Source organism: Python bivittatus, unplaced genomic scaffold, assembly GCF_059951505.1.
Source record: "Python bivittatus isolate LINGU-HERP-01145 unplaced genomic scaffold, Pbiv_v1 ctg000980_np1212, whole genome shotgun sequence".
In the NCBI taxonomy this organism is placed as follows: Eukaryota; Metazoa; Chordata; class Lepidosauria; order Squamata; family Pythonidae; genus Python; species Python bivittatus.
The window spans coordinates 47,720,167-47,745,640 of NW_028277125.1; the positions used below are offsets into that span (position 1 = coordinate 47,720,167).

Below are 25,474 nucleotides of genomic sequence, written 5' to 3' on the forward strand. Positions count from 1 at the left end.
AGGCAGGTGTCTTCACACATCCATTGGACATCATCAAGAAATGATATGGAGTATGACTAATATGTCTCCGAATATTTGAAAACCTGCATTTCCATATATTTATCTCTGCCAATGCTAACTTTTTCAGAAACTACACAAAGTACATTGTACCTTTAAACCCAAGAATAATACAGTTATCAGGAGAGCAATGCAAATTCTGAATCCATAAAAATATATGTTCATTAGAATTGGATAGTACAAATTTTGCACTGTGCATTAAAGCTGGTGTAGTCATTGCCAGGAACAAGGGACTCTAGTATGAAGACTGTTAGTTTAGATTGATAGAACCAATCTAAACAATAAACAGTTATTTCAGACAACAACAGTGACTTTACAAACTATTCATTTTCAGTAGCCTCAAAACAACTGGCTTGACTCAGTTCGAAGGACTGCAATAGTTCTTTTGCAAATTGTTTTCTAATCCCCCAAAAGCAGGAAATTAATTGTGCATCTGAAAATAAGCACCTGTGGCCTAAATAGGGATAAGAGACATGGTATCTATGAGTGCTAGAGTGCCCACTGTCCCTCCAACCAATATTAAAATAGTACTTTTTTTTTAAAGGCTGAAATATCAGCAAATCACCAACTCTCACAAGATTTTGGCATTCTGGTGTGAGATCTTAGAAATGCTAAAAATCTCATGAGATTTTACAATTTTAAAAGACATCAAATGATTCATTCATTCATTCATTCATTCATTCATTCATTCATTCATTCATTCATTCATTCATTTAGCAGAAGAGGTGCCAGATCATCATATGAGGTTGCACAGTGGTGACTGAAAAGGTTGTTCCCTCTGGAAATTTCTAGTAGATGTAATTTAAGCTTTTGCTATAATTAGAAATGGTGTACATGTCTGTCTGTCTGTCTCTCTCTCTGTGCTGTTTTACTATGTTACATTAAGTATTAAAATAAAAATGAAGATTTGAAGTAAGATTCTCTAAATCTTACATTTGTTAGAGTCATATCATAGAGTTGAAATGGGTGATTTAGGCCACTGAGCCCAAAACCCTGCTCAGTGCAGAAATCCAAATTAAAGCACTCCCAACAGAGTGGACTGAGTTGTTGCTAGCTGCTTTCAATACATATACTTCATATACAGCTGCAGTGGTACAGATGTTTCTCAATTAAACGTGAAAGATTTCAAGATATATGGGAAAGATCCCCATTATCTTGTCAGGTAAATAATTTGGCTGTTTACATTCAACCTACATCTTTGTGGGGCCCCATTACAGTGAATCCTAGGCAAGTTAGACTGTGTGGCAAAGGGCCTGGGAAAACAAAGGATTTTAAGACTGTATAAAAGCCACAATCCAATAAGTTGTGTTATGAAAATGTTATAAGCATGAAAAACCTAAAGGCAATATCCTCACAGCACTTCTGGAAGCAGACTGGTGATTTATCAATACACACCTTTTTACGAAGTACTTTAATTCCATGTTTTAGTTCTTTTTTCTTTCCAGCAAAACGGTCAGTTTCATCCTTGATAGCCTGAAAGATAAGACTGGTGATGAAAAGAAGCAGAGGAATAGAAACTATGCAGTCTTTCACATATGAAGCAAAGCAAGGTAGACTAATATTAAAATGTGAAAACTGTATTTTGTAAAGCTGAAAAAAAAAAAAACCCAACCACTATCCCCTGCTAGCATTTTTTCCCATACTAAGATTGAGTAGTATAAACCTGAAAGAAACAGTCAAGTCTGTTCTAACCCATTGATCTATGAAAGTTCAAGCTTTAATTAGACCTCCACAGTTCATGTATAATTCTGTCCTATTTCTAGTGCGGACTGCAAAAATTCTAAGGGACTGGTAAATTTACGTAGGCAAAGATCTAGTTCACACATCCAGTATCTCATCCAAGAAACCATGCATTCTTGGATAAGGAATCAGCAATAAACTAGAATCCACACTCTGCTTCCTTTTTCTCCTCCTTCTCAAATGCCTACATCTTAGTAAGGGTGGGCACAAAATTAAAAAAAAAAGTGTTTTAGTCTGAACATGGAACAAACACTATGGTTTGGAAGTTGCCTGGTTGCAATCCAACCAAACAGAAAACAAGAACATCTTGCTGGTTTGGGCAAAGACAAATCTGGAGTGGTCTTATGGGTGAATAGGATAAAGCTGGTGCACCTCTCTCCCTACCTCTTCTGCATGGCCTGTACATCAACTCCTCCCCAACCCCCGTTCTTTCCTTTCCCTCATGTTCTAGATCTGAGCACGAACCACCTAGAACTGCTTGTTCTGCATTTGAATCATATTTTACATCCCTATTTCTTAAGTTATTAGTTTCCTGTGATATTTAAACTAGACAGTTATAACTTGAAATCTCCCTATAACTGGGACCAAACCATATTTTCTGGTTCATAAATCAGCATGAACCAGCAAACCAAGATGTCTACTATATAGCTAGGTGTGAAAAAAGAGAAGGAAATATGTTGGGGAATATTCTTACTCTCTCCTTTTTCTTAATTCAGAAAATCATGGAACTAAGTTGACATATAGGGCTAAATAATTATGTTTAGCATGATATGTAAAGTCAGCAAATAAACAATTTTTATTTTAGGATAGTAAAGCTGTTTCAAACTACTGAATGTGTTTTGGTTAGCTTGGTCATTGCACCTGTAACCTAGCAGATGGTTTGTGGGTTGGTTTGTAGTTTCCCAGCTTATGGCTGATTTGCAGGATTAATTCTGACTTTTTCCACATACCATGGTTAAAGCCAATCCTGGCATCCTGTTGTAAATGAATGTATTGCATATGTTGAACTGAGCATGTAACATCTGCAGGACCTAAGTTGTTTGGGTTTTATTCAGTTTCATAGGGCAATCTAATAGCAAATTTATTCAAGTTACAATAAACAAACAAACAAACAAACCACCCATTGGCCATTTTAGGTCTTACTACAATACTACAGACTTTACTGCAGTACTAAAAGTACCTTCTCTGCTTTCTGGTCTAACCATGAAGTCTCATCAGATTTTGCTTGTGTAAGAAAATAGTATTCATCTTCATCGGTCATTTCAATGCTTGTTCTTCCATGTAACTTCAATGAAAAAAGGTCACTTTCAATACAGTTAAATGACATGATGTACTTGCTAATAATTATTTTTAATCGAATAGATACGTAATCTATATTTTAACTATATTTAGTATCAGTTTCTTAATTTTTGGTATATACTTAATTTCAGGGTGGGAAGTATAATTTACATTAATCTAAATTAATTATTTTACTGTTTCATTTATTACAGAATTAAGTATGCTGCCATTGTATCTAGGCGTTGTCTGATTTTATAAATCTTTGTCATCCATTATATTCCATTACTTCCAAAGGGATTATGTACTATTCCAAGCATTGCATTTATCAAAATGGTATCAAAACAGCACTTTTAAAGCCTGATGGCTCATACTTGGAATATATTTGTGTGTGCATACATGTGTGGTTAAGTAGGTTTCTCCATTTCCTTTCCCACCTATTTTTGAAAATCTTAGATGCAGAGACACACACTTTTGCTGTTCTTCTTGGATCTGAGAAGGAAAGAGGTGGCAGAAAGCCTGTGACTTTCTCTTTGTACCTCCCTTTTTGCAGGGAAACAAAAGTCTGTTTGGATTTTCTGCTTGTATCCAGGAAGCATATTTGGGGCTAGAGAAAGCATGGAGATCATCATTACCCAGCTTCCGAAGGAAGGAATGGTGGACTGAAGATGGAGCTGACAACCGCGGTGGAATTAAGAGCCAGTGAATAGACCAGCTCTTTGATAATTCCTCTCTGAACAAGGAGAGGACTTGAGATTGCCCACAAGTGCTCCAGATAGTTGCTTCTTGTGAGGACACCACAAGATAGTGGTCTCTGGCGCATTTAGAGCTCAAACAGGAGACAAGGGAATAGCCATCTTGCTCAAACCACGGTTGGCACCTTTGAAAGTCACTAAGTTTGCATACTTCCTTTTCTAATCACATTCAGAAACCCCTTATGAAACCCAATTCTGCCCCTGTGACACGGGTGCCATAGAAACCACAGCCTATGTTCTTCTGTATTGTCAGTTCTACAGGGACATTTGCCACCAGTTGATTACCCCTCTTTTGTTTAAATTTCTGGGGCACTCTGATAATTTTTATTTGCATTATCTGTTGAACAATCAAGATAAATTTATTTCTCTAAAATTAACAAAATTCTGCTACATTATGTGTCAAAATTCTGCTACATTATGTGTAAGCTTTGCCCACAAATGGTTGCCAATATTTATTGATGTTAGGGGATAATTTTGCTTTGTTTTATTGAATGTATTTTTATTGGTTCATGACTGAATAAAGTTTCTGTCTGATGCTTTATGGATTTGTTTATAGATAAGAGATGGATGTGGGAAGAAGAGATCATTTGTTATATTTTAAGAGGAAGTGATAAGTTACTAAAATATACTTGTGATGAAGGTAGGAAGTCACCTTTATATTTTTTTTCTTTTTCTTTACTATATTCTTACTTTTCTTTCTATTTTTTCCTTTTTTTTCTTTTCTATATCTTCTACTCTTTGTTTTTATTCTTCTATCTTTTTTTGTTTATATTAGTTTTTACTACTGTAATTACAATCTTTAATAAAATTACTATTAAAAAAAGAGATAATCCATTACCACTCTTCTAATTGCTGGAACTTGGCTGATCTTTGCCATGGTAAGAGGAAGAGCAAGATTGCCAAACTTCTATTAATCAATTTTATTTTATCAACTCAGAAATATAGACCTGGGTCATCAGTGACCTGCCGGTCATCAGTAATCTTATGCCCTAAATATAATAAGCAAAACTTAATTTGATTGTTGAAATCTAGTGCTATTTATAATATAAATGTATCTTCCCCTTCCATAACTACAGCCTCCTCCAACCTGGGTGCCCTCCAGGGTTTAATTCCCAAAATTCTCAACCGTAGTAATATTAGATGGAGAATTTGGGACGTTAAAGTCTGTGCATATAGGGGATGCCCAGTGTGAGTAAGGTTATCCTAAGATACAGTTCTATTTTTCAATATTTAATACTTATACAGAGATACATACAGTATATAACTAGCCAAGTAAATATTTAGCAGTTCACTTTCATACAGTCAGGACCAGAAATATTGGAACAAGGATAACTGTTTTGGCATTTGGCCTCTGTACACCATTACACTGAAGTTGAAAGGAAACACACCCAGATGGGAGCAAAGTCAGGACTTTCAGTTGTAATTCAAGGGGTTTGACAAAAGTGGGGCATTAACCATTCAGGAAGTACAGCCAGTGGCATACACACATCCCCATCATTAGTGGCTCATAAGTAATGGAACAAACCAATATCATGACAAACATAAGGATCGCCTTTTTAATACCTGGATGAAAATCGTTTGCAGTCAATGACTGCCTGAAGTCTGGAACCATGGACCTGACCAAATGCTGAGTTTCCTCCCTCGAGATGCTTTGCCAGGCCTTTACTTCAGCTGCCTTCAGCTGCTGCTTGTTTGTGGGTCTTTCTGCCTTCAGTCTTGTCTTCAGTAACTGAAAAGTATGATCTATTGGGTTGAGATCAGGTGACTAACTTGGCCATTGAAGAACATCCTACTTCTTTGCCTTGAGAAACTCTTGGGTAGCTTTTGCTGTATGTTTTGGGTCATTATCCATCTGCAATATGAAGTGGCGTCCTATCAGTTTAGCAGCATTTGGCTGAATCTGAGCAGAAAGTATAGCCCTATACACTTCAGAATTCATCCTGCTGCTTTTATCAGCAGTTAGGTCATCAATAAACACCAGTCACTCGGTTCCATTGGCAGCCATACATGCCCATTCCATAACACTGTCTTCACCACGTTTGGCAGATGATGTGGTATGCTTTGGATCATAAGCTATTCCTTTCCTTCTCCATACTTTTCTCTTCCCATCATTCTGGTGCAAGTTAATCTTGGTTTCATCAGTCCAAAGAATCTTATTCCAGAACTGGGCAGGCTTTTTAGCTGTATGCTGGCAAAGTCTAATCTGGCCTTTCTGTTCTTTTGCGTTACCAGTGATTTGCATCTTGTTGTGAAGCCTCTGTATTTACATTCATAAAACTGTCTCTTGACTGTTGATGTTGACAATGACATGCCTACCTCAAGAGCATTCTTGACCTGGCTAGATGTTGTGAAAGGGTTCCTCTTCACCATGAGCAGAATTCAGCTGTCATCCACTTTAGTTGTCTTCAGTGGTCTTCCAGGCCTTTTGCTGTTGCTGAGCTTGCCAGTTAATTCCTTCTTTTTCAGGATGTTCCAAACTGTTGTATTGGCCACTCCCAATGTTTTTGCTATCTCTCTGATGGGTTTATTTTGTTTTCTCAGCCTAATGATGGCCTCCTTCACTCGCATGAACACCTCTTTGGACGTCATGTTGAGAGTTCCAGTGAACAGCTACCAGATGCAAATGTAACACTCAGAACCACCTCCAGGCCTTTTATCTGCTTGATTGGTCATGGGGTACCCAGGAAACAGGCCACACCTGGCCATGCAGCTGCTTGTCAGCCATTCGTTCCATTACTTATGAGCCACTAACGATGGGGGTGAGTGTATGCTACTGGCTGTACTTCCTGAATGGTTAGTGCTCCACTTTTGTCAAATCCCTTGAATTACAGCTGAAAGTCCTGACTTTGCTCCCATCTGGGTGTGTTTCCTTTCAATTTCAATGTGGTGGTGTACAGAGGCCAAATGCCAAAACAGTTATCCTTGTTCCAATATTTCTGGTCCTGACTGTATGTAAGCTTATAAATTATTTTTTGTCTCATATCCCTACTCTGCTCAGTCTCTGTAACTCTCTCATGGGTATTAAGAATTCCACAAATATATCACATCTGTTTCTCCATAAAGATCATTAGTTGCTTCCCCACATATTTCTAAAAAGATAAATATTAACCACCCATCTGCACATTTCCCGATACCCTTCACAGCAGGAGCATCCACAGAGGAGGGTTAAAAAAGTCAAGAAGTTGTCCATGGCTGCACAGTTGAAGCCTCTTCCTTTTTTTAATGCCAGTAGAAGAGAATATATGTAGCTCAGGGTTGAACTGTAAAGTTCTTGGTGCTCTCTGAACTTGGTTATTTTCTTGTAGATGTTTTATTGCCAGGCTAGGTACTATTGTCAGGCTAAGTAACATCATTAGTGCACTGATGATGTTACCTAGCCCAGTAATGAAACATCAGCAAGAAAACAACCAAGTTCAGAGAGCACCACAAACTCAAGCTTTTTTACTTGTAATGAACATAAAAAGGGGTGAGGCTTTGATGGTGCAGTGACAGCCATCTTGATTGTTTTGACCCCCTGTGAATGATCCCACATCACAGATCTATATAGCTAGTTGTATTACTAATCAAATGAAAAAGAAAAGTAAGTTTCAAGATCAAAGATTTTACAGCAAATAATTAATCTAGTTCTATCTCCCATTTTTACCCCATCAATACTTGTTCTGTTGCTTAGCTTGATATATTTAAATAGTGCAAGACCTGAGAAGAAGTACTTTCAAATGATAAGCTATATGTGGGTTTTGATGTTATTGCCCATTCTGCCATAGACTTTATAAATGAGTTTTCACTGAAAATATACTGGTTAAGTTTGATTAGAAGTTGTGTCCCAAAGTCAGCTGCGTCCTTCATTTTGCGCTCCCCAATCTTCCTAGAAGAAAAGAAAAGAAAAGAAAAGAAAAGAAAAGAAAAGAAAAGAAAAGAAAAGGGGTAAGATTGTTGAACAAACCTTAATAGATGGATCAGGTATGATTTATAAACTAATCTTATGCATTCTGTAGAAGAAATTCAAATTCATGCTTTGTTTATGTGTGTTAAAGAAGAAGAATTTTGTCTGTTCTTAAAAGATAGCATCTACTAGTGGGGGACAGGAACACATCAGATCCCCCAATTTGGTAAAGTCCCAATGTTCAACAGATTTAGTGCAGTATTTATATTGTAATTTAAAGTTTGCAGACTTCAACAAACACTAAATATTCTTTTATTATCATACTCATTTCTTTATCAGGACACAAAGTTTAAACCTCCTCCCTTGCCTTTTAACTAGCTAACTTCATCCTGCATCCACTTGCCTTCACAAGATATTCAGACAACTTAGCATGTCTTACTATATTCTCAGGGCAAGATGGCCCCTTGAATGCAAAAGTGCCACCTCTCTGGTTTATTCACAAGTCATTTCCAGAAACTTTGGTTAGTAGTTGTAGGATTAGAGCCCCACTTTCTAGAGCAGATGCAAAACAAGAGTAGAGAAGGTCATTTTTTTCTAGATGCTTTAGTATCCTTTTCTGAGCAAACTGCTTTTTTCTTCTTTTCCTTCCTTGTAGAAATGTTAATATCTAGTGAAGCAGATACATCATAGCCAGGTTTTGCTTGTTCCTGGGATCTTCTGATAGCACCTCACATTTCATGTATTTTGAATAAATGCATACTTATTTCTATAAAAAGTAATGAGATAGTATTTGGTTTTAATCAAATTAAAACATCTCAGAAGTGGGGTAGGGGGAGACAAATAGCCAAATAGTTTTGGAAAAGTAACATGCTTGTGAAAAGCAAGTCTGCTGAAAATCTGAATATTTTACATCACGCTTCATTGTTTTTCACTATGTACATACTTCCATTTTAGACAAACAAGAGCTCCATCTTGGGCGCCAGTGACAAGTATATTTTGGCCATCCAATGAGAATACCAATGAGCTGATTCCTCGTCCATTATATGAATGGCAGTATTCGTGAGTCAGAACATCCTTAAAGAAAGATGAAAAAAAAAAACCTCTTGTTTTATCTGCTGGCTAAGGAATTCATGCTGAGGAAAGACTGGAAAGAGGTAATGAAAACTTCTGCAGCCTGCATACAGTTTTTTTTTAACTATGTAAGAAGATTGAAAATACGTTGGTTGCATTGGCCCAATTTTAGGTATTGGCAAAGATTGTAATTGTAAAATATATCTTAATGTGTTGTTTATATTTATTTACTAATTCTAATGAATAAAGATCAGCTATGGTCAGATTAAAAAAAAAATCCCATAATTTAGAGATCAAGATCATTATTGAGAGACTCAGATAAGCTAGTAGTAGATGGAGCTTTGAGCTGTATGAAACTCTTAATCTTTTGATGCTATAACGAGGAAATATAGCCTTCCTTCTTTCCTTCCCCACTTTCCATTAAAAAATCTTGAAATGGTTCAAATTAAAATCCCAAAAATTAAAACTGTAGATTAAACAATTGATAAGACCATACATTAAAGCATTGTATAAAATATACAAAATAAGCAATGGAAATGACAGTCATAAAAAGTTTAAAATACTGCAGCAGCATCAATACATTGCACTTAAGAATAAAAATGTCTTTGCCTGGTATTGAAAAGGCAGTAAAGTTGCCAGGTATAACTTGGTGGGAGGATATTCAGATTTGGAAAGCTCCGAGGCAGCCATTTGCTGAACCTCAGTGAAAGAGGGCAGCCAGATCAAGTCCTCCAAAGATGGCCTTAGAATATGGGCAGAAACATATGGGAAAAGGCATTTCTTCAGATACTATACCATGATCCCAAGCCATGAAAATATAAATTAATGTCATCACTTTGAATTGGCACCAAAAATGGTGTATGATGTGTTCATATTGCCCAGTTATAGTCAATCTGCTTGACACTGTATTTTGTATCAACTAAAGTTTTTGAAGCATATTCAAGAGTAACCCTTCATGGCAATAATCTAAATGTGAAATCATCTGAGCATGGATTACTGTAGTGAAGCTATTTCTAACCCAAAGAAAGTGACATCTGTGGCATCACCCTGAACTAATAAAAAGTGCTTTGTACCACTGAAGCCATTAGAGCCTGTAATGTCCGAGATGGATCCAAAAGCAACCCCAAGCTTTGAACCTGATATTTTGGGAGGAATGTAACACCACTCACCATCTACTATCCATCTCATCTAATAACAGCAATCCTTTCTTGTCTGGATTGAGATTTAATTTATTAGCTTTCATCCAGTCCATTAATATAGCTAGGACTAAATAAGCAGTTCCTCTGGCTTACCCTGATCTAGTGAAAAGGAGGAATAGAGTTGGGTGTCATCTGGATATGGATGACATTTTAAATCTCCAAAATGATATCACTAAGCAGTTTCATGTAGAAGTTGAATAGCATAGGGGATAAAATTGGGACTTCCAGAACCCCACAACATAAACGCCATAAAGTCCAGTGGAAATTCCTCACCATCACCTCTTCTGGAGATGGGGAGCTAGATATCAGCAAAAACACTATCCCACCCATGCCTAGCTTTGACAAACTCTCAAGCAGGATACCATGCTTAATGAATTGAAAACTGCCAAGAAGTGGAATCAACAGGATGCAGTCTCCCTTTTCTCACCTAGCAAAACTAATTCAACAAATTGGCCAAGGCAGTTTCAATGCCAAATCCAGATCTAAACTCCAATTCAAATGGATCTGGAAAATCCATTTAATCCAAGAATGTTTGGATATGACCAGCCATCACATGCTCAAGCACCTTGCCCAAGATGGAATACAAGGAACAATAAACCCAGCCCCTTTGGTTTGTTCCAGATGCAAACTGAGATGTCCAGAAAACAATACTAATTCCTTCTGCTAACTTCCAATTTCTAAAGTAATTCAGTTGCATGCTGCAATTATAGTAGAACAAGAAGCTGAGCAGGTATGAATTTGCTTAATATGTAAATATTTAGCTTAAACACCAATGAAATTAATTTGATAACTCAAGGGAGCACAGACTAAATCAAAACTAAATTCGGACAATTACCAGATTTGAAGCATCATGGATAACTAACAGCCCAGTCTCTGCAGCTGAAGCTAACCATTTGCCATGAGGTGACAAACGCAGGAATGCTTGTCCAAACTGTTTACTTGGTGTCTTCTTCTCTGACATGATTGGTTGGTCTTTTGATGTCACCTGTAAACCAAAATGGCAATGTTACATAGCAGATGTGATTGCAGTAATATTCAAGGTAGCTCATGTCAAATTAAGAAAACTAATACAGTATAAGCAAATAAATTGGACTGGACATTATTTTGTCTCCAATAAGAACCATGTTATAACATAATGCAGACTGCTGTTAGCTGCTCTGTTGATACACTAATAATTTACATTGGTACAATACTCCCATTCCCCTTCTATAAACTTCCTCTTTTCCTTTTTCATATCTCACTTCAAATTCCACCCACAGAAATATTCCCTAGATCCTCACAGACCAGCTTTTCAGGCCTGACACTACTTCAACTCTTGTATTTATCCTATTTTACTCTTCTTTCAGTTTTTATTATCCTCTTACTGAAACAGCTATTTCATATACAGGTAGTCCCTGGGTTAAGAACACTCAGTTTAAGGACGATCCATATAGCCTATTATAGCAAAATTCAAGTTAAATACACAATGATTCAAGTTAATTACACAATACTACTTATACAGTATTATACAATAATACTGTTCTGGCTTATATACAAATTTGACTTAAGGACACATCTTAGTAACAGAACTCATTCTTAAACTGGGGACTACCTGTACAGCTCAAAGCTATATAAAGCAGTAGCAGTAGTCCTGGACTTGACTTGTTTGTCTGATGATCTGCCTCATAATTCAGAATTATTTTTCTCCTTAGATGTCCTCTACAAGCACTGTAGTTCCTTGCTGCACCCTTCAGCTCCACAGAAAGAACATTCCCCCAATCTCCCCATTTTCAATAGGACAAAGTTGGAAAAATGGGACTAAGGGCTAATCTCCATGAGTACTTTAAGATCCTAAAGTCCAATCTGAAGCAAAATGAGTGTTTTAGTAATACTGTAAATAAATACAGCATGTTGAAGAAATTTAATTCAGTACAGAAAAATGAACATTCCAGGACCAAATTAGATGAAATGTGAAATGTGTTATCATTTTAAATCTCTTTGAACTTTTTTTATACCAATCAAAGCATCTCCACCTATGCATAGGCACACTTTGGGATCAAGGGACTTTTGAATAATTCCTCCACAAAAACCACTTTCCTTTAAATATGCTATTAATATTCTAACAAGAAGCACCTATTGTGGGTACAAACTATGAGGGGAAATAATTTTCATTGGGAAAATGGAGCAGGAGATAGATTTAAACTCTCTTCAATTTGTTCTATAATCTGATTTAGACGGTAAGGACCTAGAAGAGCAATTTCTAAGAAAAGTTTTTAAAAGAATCAAAGACATTTATATCTTTTCTAATTTGACCCATAATTAAAGTTTACTTGTGCAAGTAGATCATACTTTTGCAGAAAGATGATATCTACAGATGAAGGGAGCCTGGCTAGCATAGCCAAGCACTGTTTCATCCTTCCACTTGACCAGAGAAAGTAGTGGGTGCTCTAATTCGTACATATGTTTCTGAATGATACTGTCTTTCAACAGCCCTCTTTCCGTGATACATGCTTCATTGTCTGCAGATTTAAAAAAGATAGAAAGGGAAGGTATATTTGTGTAATATTTTTTTCTCTTAGAAAATATGAGTTGTGAAAAAAAACATGACCAGTTTTAAGTGGGTCTCCCAAAGTGTGTAATTACAGCCTAAATCTCTGGATTATTTGCATTTAGCTTTTGTAATTGCTCCTATAAATGCAACTGTATTAAAAAACAAAACAAAAACCCAAATGTATAAATTGAAGGGTCTCAAAGTCAAATTGTCACAACATTAGTTCAGTAGTTTGGGGGGCCTTTTCATACATTGATACAAATGAAGAGTATCCCAATATACCATTAAATGTACATTTATTCAATATTTTTTTTTAAAACCTGGGAAACAAAGCTACTTGCAAATCACAGCTGCAAAACAGAGCTACCTTGGCCATGAAGTTGACAGTGTTTTTTATTAATTTTTTATTTGTTTTATTAATTTTTATTAATATTTGGTTTATTATTGGGCTGATATGCAGTATTTTTTTCAAGATCATTATTTAGGATGATAATCTTGGAAGAGAGCCAGTTTGGTGTAGTGGTTAAGTCATCAGGCTGGAAACCAGGAGACTTGTCTCGTCTCGTGTCAGAAATGCAGGAACTGGAAGGGAGATAATTATTAATCTAAATTTTAAAAATTAAAAACTTTAATAAAAATATAGAATTATATAATTCTTGCCCAATGCCGGGCCACGTTAATGGCAAAGGTATTTCCGACCAGCAAGTCATTCTGTATGCATGTCGGTCCCAAGGGGCGCTGCAAAAGATGGATAATTGTTTGAATAGCACCACATTCACAATATATATCCTTGTCCTCAGGAATAAACCCCCATTTTTCCATTTGATCTTTAGTTCTACCCAAACCAGTATGCAGTCTATTTAAACATCTCCAAACTGTCCACTCCTCCTCCAAACCTCCAAGAAACTCCTCAGGCGGTTCTATCCAATTGTGAAGATGTTTTGCTTGGGATTTCCACCTTTTTAATCGTTCTGTTTGAGGTGTGGTAGCAATCTCCTCGGTGCAATCTAAAAAGCTCCTCCTTGATTTCAATCTTTTTGTGGGAGGTACTTGGCCAAATAATGGGTGTGCTGGATCATGTAACACCTTTCCATATTCCACGACTTGTCCCACACTCCTTCTAACACCTGGCAGGGATATTCCCGCCAAGATATACAGTTTATCAAGTGGAGTGGGGTGCAAACATCCAGTAACAATACAACATGTATCACTAAGCACCCTATCCATATGTATAGAATGCGCAGACTGGCCCCAGATGGTGCAGGCGTACTCTGCTGCCGAGTAACACAATGCAAGGGCAGCCATTCGTAGAGTAATAGGATGGGCACCCCAGGTAGTTCCAGCCAACTTTCTGAGGATATTATTATGGGTGATCTTTTGCTTTAAATTGCAACAATGTCTTTTAAAGGTTAGTGTTTGATCCAGTGTAATGCCAAGGTAATATGGTGTCTCACAATGTACCAGACTCACTCCATCCCAGATAATATCAAGCCTACGTCTAGCCTGCCTGTTTTTAAGATGGAATGCACAGACATTAGTTTCTAATGGATTAGGTTTTAGTCCATTCTCATTATAGTATTCTGACATATTCTTAAGGGCCAGAGTAAGCCTAACTTCCACCTCCTCAAAGTTGGCTCCCTGAGCAGTAAGTGCCAAGTTGTCAGCATAGATGAAAGACAATGTATCAGGACCAACAGGCTGATCATTGGTATATATATTAAATAACAGAGGAGTAAGAATGCTCCCCTGTGGAAGACCATGTCGCTGGGCTCTCCACCGGCTCTTTTTTCCCTGAAAGTCAACGAAAAATTGTCAATTTTCAAGTATTGCCTCAATACATTTAATCAGAGCAAGATCATGGGTGCTATTATATAATTTCAAGAGAAGCTTCCTGTGATTAACTGTCATAGGCTGCAGATAAATTCATGAAAGCAACTCCCGTAATTAGACCCAACTGAAATCTATCCTCTGTGTGCTGAACGAGTTTAAGTATCTGGCCTGTGCAGGACTTCCCTGACTGGAAACCGGCTTGTTGGGGAATGAGAGTTAGTTCAATAACAGGAAACATTCTATTTAATAGAACTGTCTCATAGAGATAAAAGGATGGCAAAGGAGGGAAATTGGACGAAAATTCTTTGGATTATCTGGTTCTTTTCCGGGTTTCAAAAGTGCAATAACCCAGGCTTTCTTCCAAATCTTTGGAATGCAATTTGAAGCCATGCATGCATTAAAAAGTGAAAACAACCATTGCTTGGCAAAATCTCCAAAAATTTTTATTTGTTCAACACGAATGCTGTCTAGTCCCGTGGCTTTACCATTCTTCATATCATGAATTGCTGTTTCCAGTTCTTCTATATCAAAGGTGAGGTCAGTACATTGGCCTCCCCTTCCATTGCCCTTGGGAACCTGCATTTCCTAAGTCTCTCCTTAACCCTGCCGTTTAGCAACAGCTGATGAGCTATTTGATTTGCCATAACGTTCTTATATTGGCATGGGTTTGTTGGATCATTATTCAGACGTTTTAAAAGTTTCCAACCCTTCTGGCTCTTCTTTGTCAAATCAATTGATTCCAGGGTGGACTTCCATTTCTCCCTTCAATGTCCAAGGAGTGACATTATATTATCACCAGTTTCAATAGTTTCTTCAGAGAATGGGTTTTCTTCAAACATTCTGACATAGTTATTAAGATGAGGCATAATATCTGGAGAGAGCCCTGGTACAAACTGAGTTCGGCACCCTCTCGGAATAGATTTTCTAGTCGCATAACTTACAGTTTTGATGAAAAGGTTTTAATTTTCTGGTATTGGTTTAATATTTCACAATTCAGAATCAAGTACATCAGAAAAGTCCCTCCAGTTCACTTTTTTAAAATTAAAGTGATGTTGAAATGGAACATTTCTTGGCCTAATAACAGAGTGTACCTCGCACGTTACTGGTCTCTGCTGCGAATGAGGGATCGGGTCCCAAACTGTCTTGATACATTGATTGCTGAGATTGTTACTCATGAAGATCAAGTCAGGGTTATATCCTCTTCTCCACCAACCACTATTAAAGGAGACTGGACGTTTGGCGTCATGGATTAAAGTAAAGGCATCAGTCTCCGACCACAACTCCACCTCTTCCCCGTCTCTATTTGTTTTGCTATATCCCCAATTAATACTGTGACTGTTAAAATCACCAAGAATAAAATTAATCCTTTGTGAGCGAAAATTCCCAGATTCAATAAAATTAAACGGTATATTCGGGGGCTTATACACCGAAGTAACCACACAATTATTTAATTCAACTGACAGTGAATTTCAATGTCATTTTCTTCTGTGAGAGCCATTGAAGATATTATCAAATCAGGACAGACAAAAATAGCACTGCCATACTGTTCACTTGGTCTCTCAATATGTGATGGAATGGAATTATGAAGGCCAGACTCAGGGAGAAAAACCTTTTCTTTCATCTCCTGAGGCGCGAGGGAAAGATAAGAGGATGAGACTGGCACCTTCCTGAGGAATTCACAATATTGTGGCTGGCATTACTTGGGAGCTGGGGTTTCAGTCTGGGAAGATTCTTGGTAGAGGTTGTAGCTAATAAACATCGCTGGACTGAATTTACATGGTCTCTTGGAGTTCCTTGGGCTAGGCCTGACACAATAGCAAGTTTCATTCCTACTGTACGGGAATACCGTTGATAAATTCCTTGATGAGTTTCCTGCACAAAGAGTACATCACACTTACTGGTCTTGCAAAAATTGCTTAATAGAACTTCCTTGTCTGCTGATATACCTTCAATATTCATAGTAGCCATTATTAAAATTGGCCCTGAAAAGGATCCTTTGTTTTCAAGAGACATTTCCTGCATTCTGGGTTCTGTGAGGAGACTCTGAGTTCTAGTCCTGCCTTAGGCACAAAGCCAGCTGGGTGACCTTGGTTCAATCACTCTCCCTCAGCCCTAGGAAGTAGGCAATGGCATACCATTTCTGAAATCTTGCCAATAAAACTGCAGGGACTTGTCCAGGTAGTTACCAGGAGTCTACACTGACTTGAAGGCACCAAAAAAAAAATAATAATAATAATCTAGGAAACTCATCCCACTAAGAGCTGCCCAAATCCTAGATAAATTTACTCAATGCATTAATGAGTATGCTTAGGCCCTGCTAACCTTTTTTGGATTTTTCTTCCATGTACAATTTTTTTATCCAAAATATTTCTGACTTCTGACATGACTTCTGAAAACATTGTGTGGATGATACCATGTTAATGTGATGGAAGACTTGAGTGAGGAAGTCCAAGGTCATTAGGAGTCAGAGAGGAATCTCAAGCATCTCCTCAGCCCGCAGCCTGAGCACGTGAAAACTAAGAGGATGAGACTGGCACCACCCTAAGGAATTCAGAGTGTTTAGTTGCAGTCGTTGGGGGTTAGAGTTAGTCTGGCGAGATTCTGTCTAGTAAGTGTAAGCTAATGAAGTAACTGAACTGTTCCTGAATTGTCCCGCTAAGTTTCTTGGGCTGAACCTGACAGTTAAGGACATAAGGATCTACCCACACTTTGATGTTAGCATATATTATTTTTAAAATGGTGACTGCACTTTGGAATAACAACACTCTATATTAGATTGATTTTTACCTGAAATAATATCTAGAGGAAGTATAAATATCTCCATTCTTGCCCTTTTGAGATCTGATGGACAAAGAAGTGCAATCACTTCAGTTAACTCTTTTTCCAAATTATAGTGTGAAGTTATGTCCACAATCTCACCAGACAACACTAAAATGAAAAGAAAACAACATTCAAACTAGATGCAACATTAAAGTAAATTTTCACTTTTTTGGGGGCCTACAATAGTTTAGAAATCCTTGGAAAGCCATATTGGATAGATTATTTATATCTTTTTTTCATCACCAAGCCCCAAATGGTGAATGAGGGACTCATACACAGTGTCCTATTTAGGCAATGAACAGACCCAAACCTGTTGAATTCCAGGAAAATAACTACATAATATGCCTTATAACACTTGGGCCACCAGCCTAGCTTTTAGCCCTTGAATACTGTCAGTGTGGCCCTCAGGGTTTCACACTTGCTAATCCTTTTGACTTTTCAGCCACCCCATTGTAATGGCAAGATAACATATGGGAAAAGTCATCCCAGCTCATGCTATCCACAAAGACTACTCCTCCGCCAGCTTTTTGGATAGGTTGTCAGGATAGTGACTGTAATATGGAATGCATCACAAATATTTTGTAATCTTAAGTCACTGTATCCTAATCACTTTTACTGAGAGCTATACTGAAAGGTTTTAGAAGTTGTGTATATAAATACATAGGTAGTGACTGCACTGGACAGTGACTGCAGTTACAACAGTGATGAAAAAATAACTTTGCGACCAATGTCTGCATTTACGAACTTTACAGGGTGTCTCTCTCAGTCATGTGTTTGCCACTACAGTCAGTTAGTACATGTTGTCCTGTGCCTGACCTACTTTTTTTCTTCCCCCGCCCCCACCCCTTGCAGAGTGGAAAAGATTGCCTAAACAAGCTATCTCTTCCTGAGTTGCTTTTCTTGGCAAGGGAGCAGGTCCCTAAAAAGTGTTAACTGAAAATTAACAGACTCAGTTCTGTGACCTAGCTGTTGCCTGAAATTGGCAAGACTCTAATCAGTGTCACACTAAAGGCTTTTGTTTGCCTCCTAAACAGTTTGCTAGGCAAACAGCTGGCTGCATTCCTTTCAGTGTGTATTCCCCATTGTGTGCCTGCTTACTCTCTTGTAATCCCTTCCTCTCCAATGAATTTAAATACAAACATTAATTCTCTTTTCGCTATGTTGATCAAAACATGATTAAATTATAAGCTTGTCCTTAAAGGTTCAGATGAACTAAAAGCATTTCTCAGTTATAACAATCTACTTTCTTCCTTACTGTTGATATGCATTGTTATAGCTATTCATGCTATAATATAGCTGCACAGATATTTATTTATCCATTTTTAAAGAAAAGAAAAACATTCAGGATTTTAGCAAAAATCTACAGAAACAGTAAACTGTTTTAAACTATGAAGGCCACATAATATTCTCATGGATTTAAGAAAATTGATCATTCTGGAATAAAATCTTTGGGTTCTGACAGGTAACATTTATTTTATGAAGCAATTATTGTCCACATCTGGCATATAGAAGAAATAAGACATCCATGAATTTCTATATATTACCTACATATCCAAGTACTTCAAACAAGGTTGATGGGAGAGCATTTAAAATAAAAACATATCCATCTGTAGATGCTGTTATGAGAAACCGACCAGTTTGTTCATAGCTTAGGGAAAAAAAGAAGAGCAAATAAGATTATGGCAACTGATACAGTCTTTAGTGCTAAAGCTCATGCCGATTATTTGAAAAGATTACAGTATATCCATTTTGAACTTGGCCTGGAAATACCTATGTGATTAGAACAGGCTTTGGAAAAATCTTCAGTTTAGCATTACTAAGCACCTGTACCAGCCCATTCCAACACAATGTTTTTCAGGTGTACTAATGGGATAGGCCATGCTAGGAATTGTGGTCCTAATAGATCTGGTGGGTAAGAGATTGAGAAAAACTGAGTAACACATATCACTGAATTCTTTTGACACAACAGGCACAGCACTTGCTACTTCTTAATGTCATACTGAACAATATAGACCAATTGCATGGTATGACTTTTTTTTTTATTGACAGAGAATCACTATTTCACTTTTCCCCTCCATGTAATTGATGAAGTGGATTGTGATCCATAAAAGGTTATGCAATAATACATTCGTTAGTCTGGAAATTATCACAAAATTCTTTGTTTTTGCTGCTACTTCTGCAGAAACAATTTCAACTACTGTACAGTACTTGCTAATTCCTTTCTCTTGCCATGAACTCAACCTGCATGTATCAACCAAAACTCTAAGACAGAGATCGTAAAACATATTAGATCAGTAAGAGCAGCACTGCAAGCTGTGGAAATGCTGAATCTAATCCCAGGCCATCACACTGAACTTAAAGCAAAGTCAATGGGGAAGCCGGCAGGGAAGGTTGCAAGTCACTGCCATAAGTTGCTTCCGCCACTTTTTCTCCTGAGAAGCCCCGCTACAGAGTACAAGATCACAGGGATCTCATACTCCTTAGCACCCCCCCCCACCCACCTGCAGTCCATAGTATTCGCGTGCCCACAGTACCCCTGCTTGCTCATGGCCCCTGCTGGCCTGCCTGTGGCCCCCGCCAGCCTGCCTGTGCTCTGTAGTGCCTGCTTGTGGTATCCATGCACCCCTCCTGCGGCCCCTGCCAGCCCATCCATGGCCTCCGCTAGCCTGCCCACACTCCATAGTGCCTACCTGCAATACCCATGAACCTCTATGGCCCCTGCACACCCCTGTGCTCCATAGGACCTGCCTGTGGCACCCCCTGCAGCCCCCGCAGCACCTGTGCACTCACCCATAGCCTCTTTCTGGTTAATGACCCACACAGTCCTGAGGTTATGACAGTAACTGGGACTGCTGGGATTGCTGTCATTATGGTCACACGACATCATGCTTTATGACCACATCACTTTGCGGGAGCAATCCTGGTCCCAATTGCTGTTGTAACCCAAGGACTACCTGTAGCATCTGGAGAAGGGATTGAAGGAGAACTGGAAGAATCGTAAGGAGGACAGCAGGAAAGGGGCAAATCAGAAAACTGGGCAGGAGGGCAGAATTAGAACAGATAAGGCCAAATGAATCAGAGCAAGAAAAGTGAAGGGGAAGACTAGAGAGAGGGAAACCAAGATCTACTGTATGTGGTTTTTCCCCCCCAACTTTGTGAATGGAGTTCTGTGTGTCAATGTATATTCTTTTCTCTACCTCAGTTACCATCTGGAAGAAAGACAGATTAAAAAAGAGATATCAGAAGGTGATAGAGTTTGTACTCAGTAGTTAAGTGTTCGCTGGGACTCCACCTCATCTTTGTAATCACATTCCTAGGTAAATTATCTATTTGTGAACTTTCAACAGGTTTTTTCATATAAAATGGGTGAGTGATAACTGGCTATACTCACGACTGCAGCCATTTTGTAAATAGACGTGATCTATGCTGCAACAGTAACATTTTATCATGATGCGACATAATACACACTCAAAATTTTAAATGTACCACATGCCTGAAACTGTTGGGAATCCTGCATGTAGTATGGATCAGATACCCTTCTTTACTATGCCCTTTCTACATACTTACTGCAAAAACTGCACAGGCATGTTCTCAGAAAGGAGAATCCGATGAGTTACTCTAGGAGCTTCAATATTAGTAAGATCTATAAAATAGACATGGCCAGTTGGAGTTCCCACTACAGCACTGTGAGAGGAGAGGCTGCAAGCCATTGCAGTAACCTTGGAAATGAACAAACAATACTGATTTTTTCATGTAGATCTTCTGGGAAAAGATTATGTTTATTTTCTCTTTCATGAATTTTTATTAGACCAACTTCAGTTTACAGAATGCCTGTTACTGTACCAAAACAAAAGCAAAAAACCATACCCTGCTCTGGTGGAACAAAAAAGCATATAATGCAAAATAGTAAACAGAGAATCTATACATAGTTTACATTCTCAGCCAAATAATTTAAAATTGTTATTTATTAATATGAACTGTTTGTTTCTGGAGTAAGACATTCTTTTAAAAAAATTATTTCAGGGATTAAAAATAACTTAAAATAATATTTGTGCTATACATTTACTCTAGTATACATTTAATTTAGCTCTCCACTTGGTTAATTATACTGACGGCCATGTTAATAAGTCAGATCCCATACATTACAAACTCAGATTCCATTTGTACATACCACTGTATGTAAACGTAGTGTGCTGATAGAAGTGCCATCAACCAGCTGCCAAACATGTATCTCTCCTGATTTTGCTGCAGACTGTAGCATGAAGGAAGAAAAAATGTGAGGAAATTAGGAAACAAAAGTATGTTTTTATTATTTATGTATCAATTTTATTAATTTATTTTTAAAAGATTTCCTAGTCCCTTCTCTGCTCCTTGGGAGGAAAGCTATGGCAAACCTAGATAGCATATTAAAAAGCAGAGACATCACCTTGCTGACAAAGATCCGCATAGTCAAAGCTATGGTTTTTCCAGTAGTAATGTATGGCTGTGAGAGCTGGACCATAAAGAAGGCTGAGTGCCAAAGAATTGATGCCTTTGAACTGTGGTGCTGGAGAAGACTCTTAAGAGTCCCCTGGACTGCTAGGAGGTCAAACTAGTCAATCTTAAAGGAAATCAACCCTGATTGCTCATTGGAAGGATTGATAATGAAGCTCAAGCTCAGATACTTTGGTCACCTAATGCGAAGAGAGGAGTCTTTGGAAAAGACCCTGATGCTGGGAAAGATTGAAGGCAAAAGGAGAAGAGGACGGCAGAGGATGAGATGGTTAGATAGCATCACTGAAGCAATGAGCATGAAACTGAGCAAACCCAGGGAGGCAGTGAAGGACAGGAAGGCCTGGCGTGATATGGTTCATGGGGTCAGGAAGAGTCGGAGACGACTTAACGACTGAACAACAACAACAACAAGTCCCTTCTCATTATGATACATAATACAAACACAAATAAAACACCTAACTCATATGAATCAAATCAAAAACAATGTACCAAAATAATTAAAGAAATGTATCAGAGGTTAAACATGGTGCAGAAATAAAATGTCTTCAGTACAATATAGAAGCAGATTATTTTCTATCCCGAGCATCAGATATTAAGCAGGTGGGTGACTTGGTACATGTATTGGGCAATCAGTGTGTTCTACTTACATTGTACGAAACTACTTGACTAGTAAGTGTGGAGATAGCAGACTGATTGTATCTCAAGCCCTCACAGTATCCATTAATAAGTGTGCTTATCATTCTCTGCCTCACAGTTCTCCCATTAAGAAAAATCCACCAACTTGACCTCAATTACTGCATCACACTGATATCTATCCTTCACCCATCTTTCTGGTTAAATATATAAGAAGACTGACTGAATCAGACCAAAGGTCAAAGAAAACTTATAGGCAGAACGTGAATGCAATAACATCTTTCTGCATGCATTCCAAGGCAGCAAATATTGGATGGTGTATTATGTCGCTTTTAATATCAGAAGTAACATAGCACTGATGGCTAGTAGCCTTCAGAATCCTCCTGAATTTTTCTAATCCCATTTAAAACCATGTGAGATGACAGCCATCACACATCTTCACTTATGTGAACAAGTAGTTCCTCTTACCAGTTATAAATTTCCCATTATTCAATTTCATTAGGTAACTTTAGATCAGGAGTGCAAAAACTATATTCCAGCCCAACTCCCCTGGTAGGTAGTGCCAAACTTTTCAGCCACTTATTAAGGGCTTAAGGGGCAAAAAGAACAAAAGGGGGTTGCTTGAATGCTTTTTCTTATAAACACATTTTTCTCTCTTTTTAATTTCTTTCAATTTAATGTTTAAATTTCTTTTCATTTTTCTTAAGCACTATATTAAATCTCATCTTTTGAATTCTCACTTCAACCCTCACATCAGTATAAAACTTATGCAACAGCAATAATATTAATTTTAAAAAATAACACCACAGATGAGTTAGGGATTATACTGATATATATGTAATTATATTATAATAGACTTTTATCCCCCCTTTTTAATATATAAGTCAAGGTGGCAAAAATATCTAATACTCCTATTTTCTCCACAACAACAAGCCTGTGAGGTGGGTTGGGCTGAGAGGAAGTGATTGGCCCAAAGTCACCCAGCCGCTTTCATGCCTAAGGGAGGCCTAGAACTCACCATCTCCTGATTTCCAGGCCAGCACCATAACCACTGCACCAAACTGGCCCTCTAGTTTGTATCCTATTCCTTTCCCCCTTTTTTTCTGTTGTTTTTTACTTAATTAATAAAAATAAAATGACTGAAAGGGGTTAGGGGGCAAAAATTCACTCTTTAACTTTCCCTAAGCATTCCTCCAGAAGGGTCATCTTGTCCTTACCTACTTTTGCAGTGTGTTTCATGACATACTGCATCCATGTGAGCAAGTTCATGAATTTTTGTTTGTTTGTTTGTTTGCTATCCTTCCTTTGTGTAAGATTTTATTTTTTTCTGAAGGAAATCTTTTTTTTTTTTTATAATGTTTTTTTTATTTTTACAACAAACACAAAACAAACATGAACAAACAAAAACATAAAAAAGCATAAAAAAGCATCTTCCATTTTATACCGTGTGTCAACCAGTTAAACTCGTTGGTGCCCCTTTCATAGTCTTAAATTCTCATATCATCTATTCAAAATATACTTGTATACTTATCAATTAACAATTATTAATCATTCATAGCTAATCTATAAAATCATATATTACAAAAAATTTTAACTTTCAATAGGATTAGTAATACATCTCCATCTATCTATTATATGTGTATATATGTAATAATTAATATCAAATTTCTATTATAAAATTTCCTAATCTATTACATTACTATATTTTCTCATCTAATCATTAATAAAAACAAATCCCGTGTCATATAAAATTGCTTATCTTCTTACTCTAATTTCAAATCTCAATTTAACTCATCTCTGCACATTCCATAATTTTGAATAACTTCCTCCTGCATAAGTACTTTTTAATTTTTCCAATTCTTAAGAGTTACAATTCTAACCAATATCAGTTACAGTATCAATTACAATTCTAACCAAGTTACAGTTCTAACCAGATTTCACTACATGTTATACAATTTTTAACTATATATCTCAGATTTATACTTTATTCCAGCGCTTGCATAATTTTGAGTTCACCCTTTTCATTCAATATCCCAAAATATCTGGCTGTTCATTCCTTTTTTCTATATTATTGGATAAGAGAAAGCAATAATAAGTGTCCTTTTGAACATTCTGCTTTTGGAAGCTTCTGTCAGTTCCATCATTGTTGTATTCCCCTGATTTTCTCTTTAAACATCTGCAATAGTTTCTTTCAATATTGTTTTACTTCTTCTTTTTGTACATTCTCTTAGTACGATTTTCCATTATAATCTTGTATAATCTTTTTCTCACCCTCAGTGCCAAAAACAAATCTGTCTCTCTTCATTTATCAGTTGATTAACCCTTTTAATTCTCAGTTTATAGGCCTCACAATAATTCCGTTTAATGTTTCTGATTTCTTGTACTATTTCTTCCTTTTCCAATGATCCCGTTTTATGTTTAATTAAGTCCATTTTAGCTTTAATATCTTTTTTTTTTTTTTTTGAGAATTTCTGCAGCTCTTCTTCCAATTTTTTATAGTCATCCTCAATAGTTTAAAGATCTTTTTCTGCATTGTGTTTCTCGTATAGTCTATTATCTTGATAAACCTTCATTGAGTCAAAGGATTCTTTATCTTTGTTCTTGCCAAAAATAAGAAAAAAAGAAGCAAAAGGAGAGAAAAAAAAAGAAGGAAAAATAAAAAGAAAAGGAAAAGAAGGAAAAGGCTAAGCCTCTTTAAAAAAAATCCATCTGGGGGGAATAGAGAGCAAAGCAGAGCTTCTAGCAGAAAAAAGAGCTACTGCCACTAATCAAGGCTCTTGTGACTGGCTCAAACTTTCCATCTTAATGTTTTCAAAGTCGCTTTCAACTCCACTTTCTTGTTTATAGTTACGGATGGCACCTGTATAAACATGCACATCCCACTATCTTTTTAGAAAGCACAGGGTCTTTGAGCGTGCGTCACAATGAAAAAAAAAAAAAGCACTAAGTCGCGCCTCTAAATGGCAGTGCAACTTTCTTTCATTTACTTTCTCTTAACTCCACTTTCCCCATTTCAAAGTCAAAAAGATATAAATTTCTTATAACAATAAAGAAATCTTAGTAAAAAAAAAGGCTTAAAATAAAGAGTTATTGAGTATTTAAAAGAGAAAGCCAATCCAGTTAAAAATATATTTTTTTTAAAAGAAAAACATCTTGTCAATTCCACTAAAAAGGGAAAGTTGAAAAG

At 37.2% G+C, this 25,474-nt stretch overlaps 1 protein-coding gene across 1 annotated transcript in view; it reads right to left on the minus strand.

The window, feature by feature from the left end:
• CFAP43 (cilia and flagella associated protein 43) overlaps nt 1-25,474 on the minus strand; it is a 77,373-nt gene that overhangs the window by 24,154 nt on the left and 27,745 nt on the right. The window contains exons 9-18 of the mRNA XM_088132515.1: nt 21,332-21,412; nt 20,728-20,879; nt 18,705-18,808; nt 17,128-17,268; nt 12,309-12,478; nt 10,816-10,965; nt 8,654-8,784; nt 7,524-7,692; nt 2,978-3,082; nt 1,453-1,530 (exon numbers count right to left, since the gene is read on the minus strand). Of these exons, the coding sequence (XP_087988641.1) occupies nt 1,453-1,530; nt 2,978-3,082; nt 7,524-7,692; nt 8,654-8,784; nt 10,816-10,965; nt 12,309-12,478; nt 17,128-17,268; nt 18,705-18,808; nt 20,728-20,879; nt 21,332-21,412 (1,281 nt within the window). The remainder of the gene's footprint in view (nt 1-1,452; nt 1,531-2,977; nt 3,083-7,523; nt 7,693-8,653; nt 8,785-10,815; nt 10,966-12,308; nt 12,479-17,127; nt 17,269-18,704; nt 18,809-20,727; nt 20,880-21,331; nt 21,413-25,474) is intronic.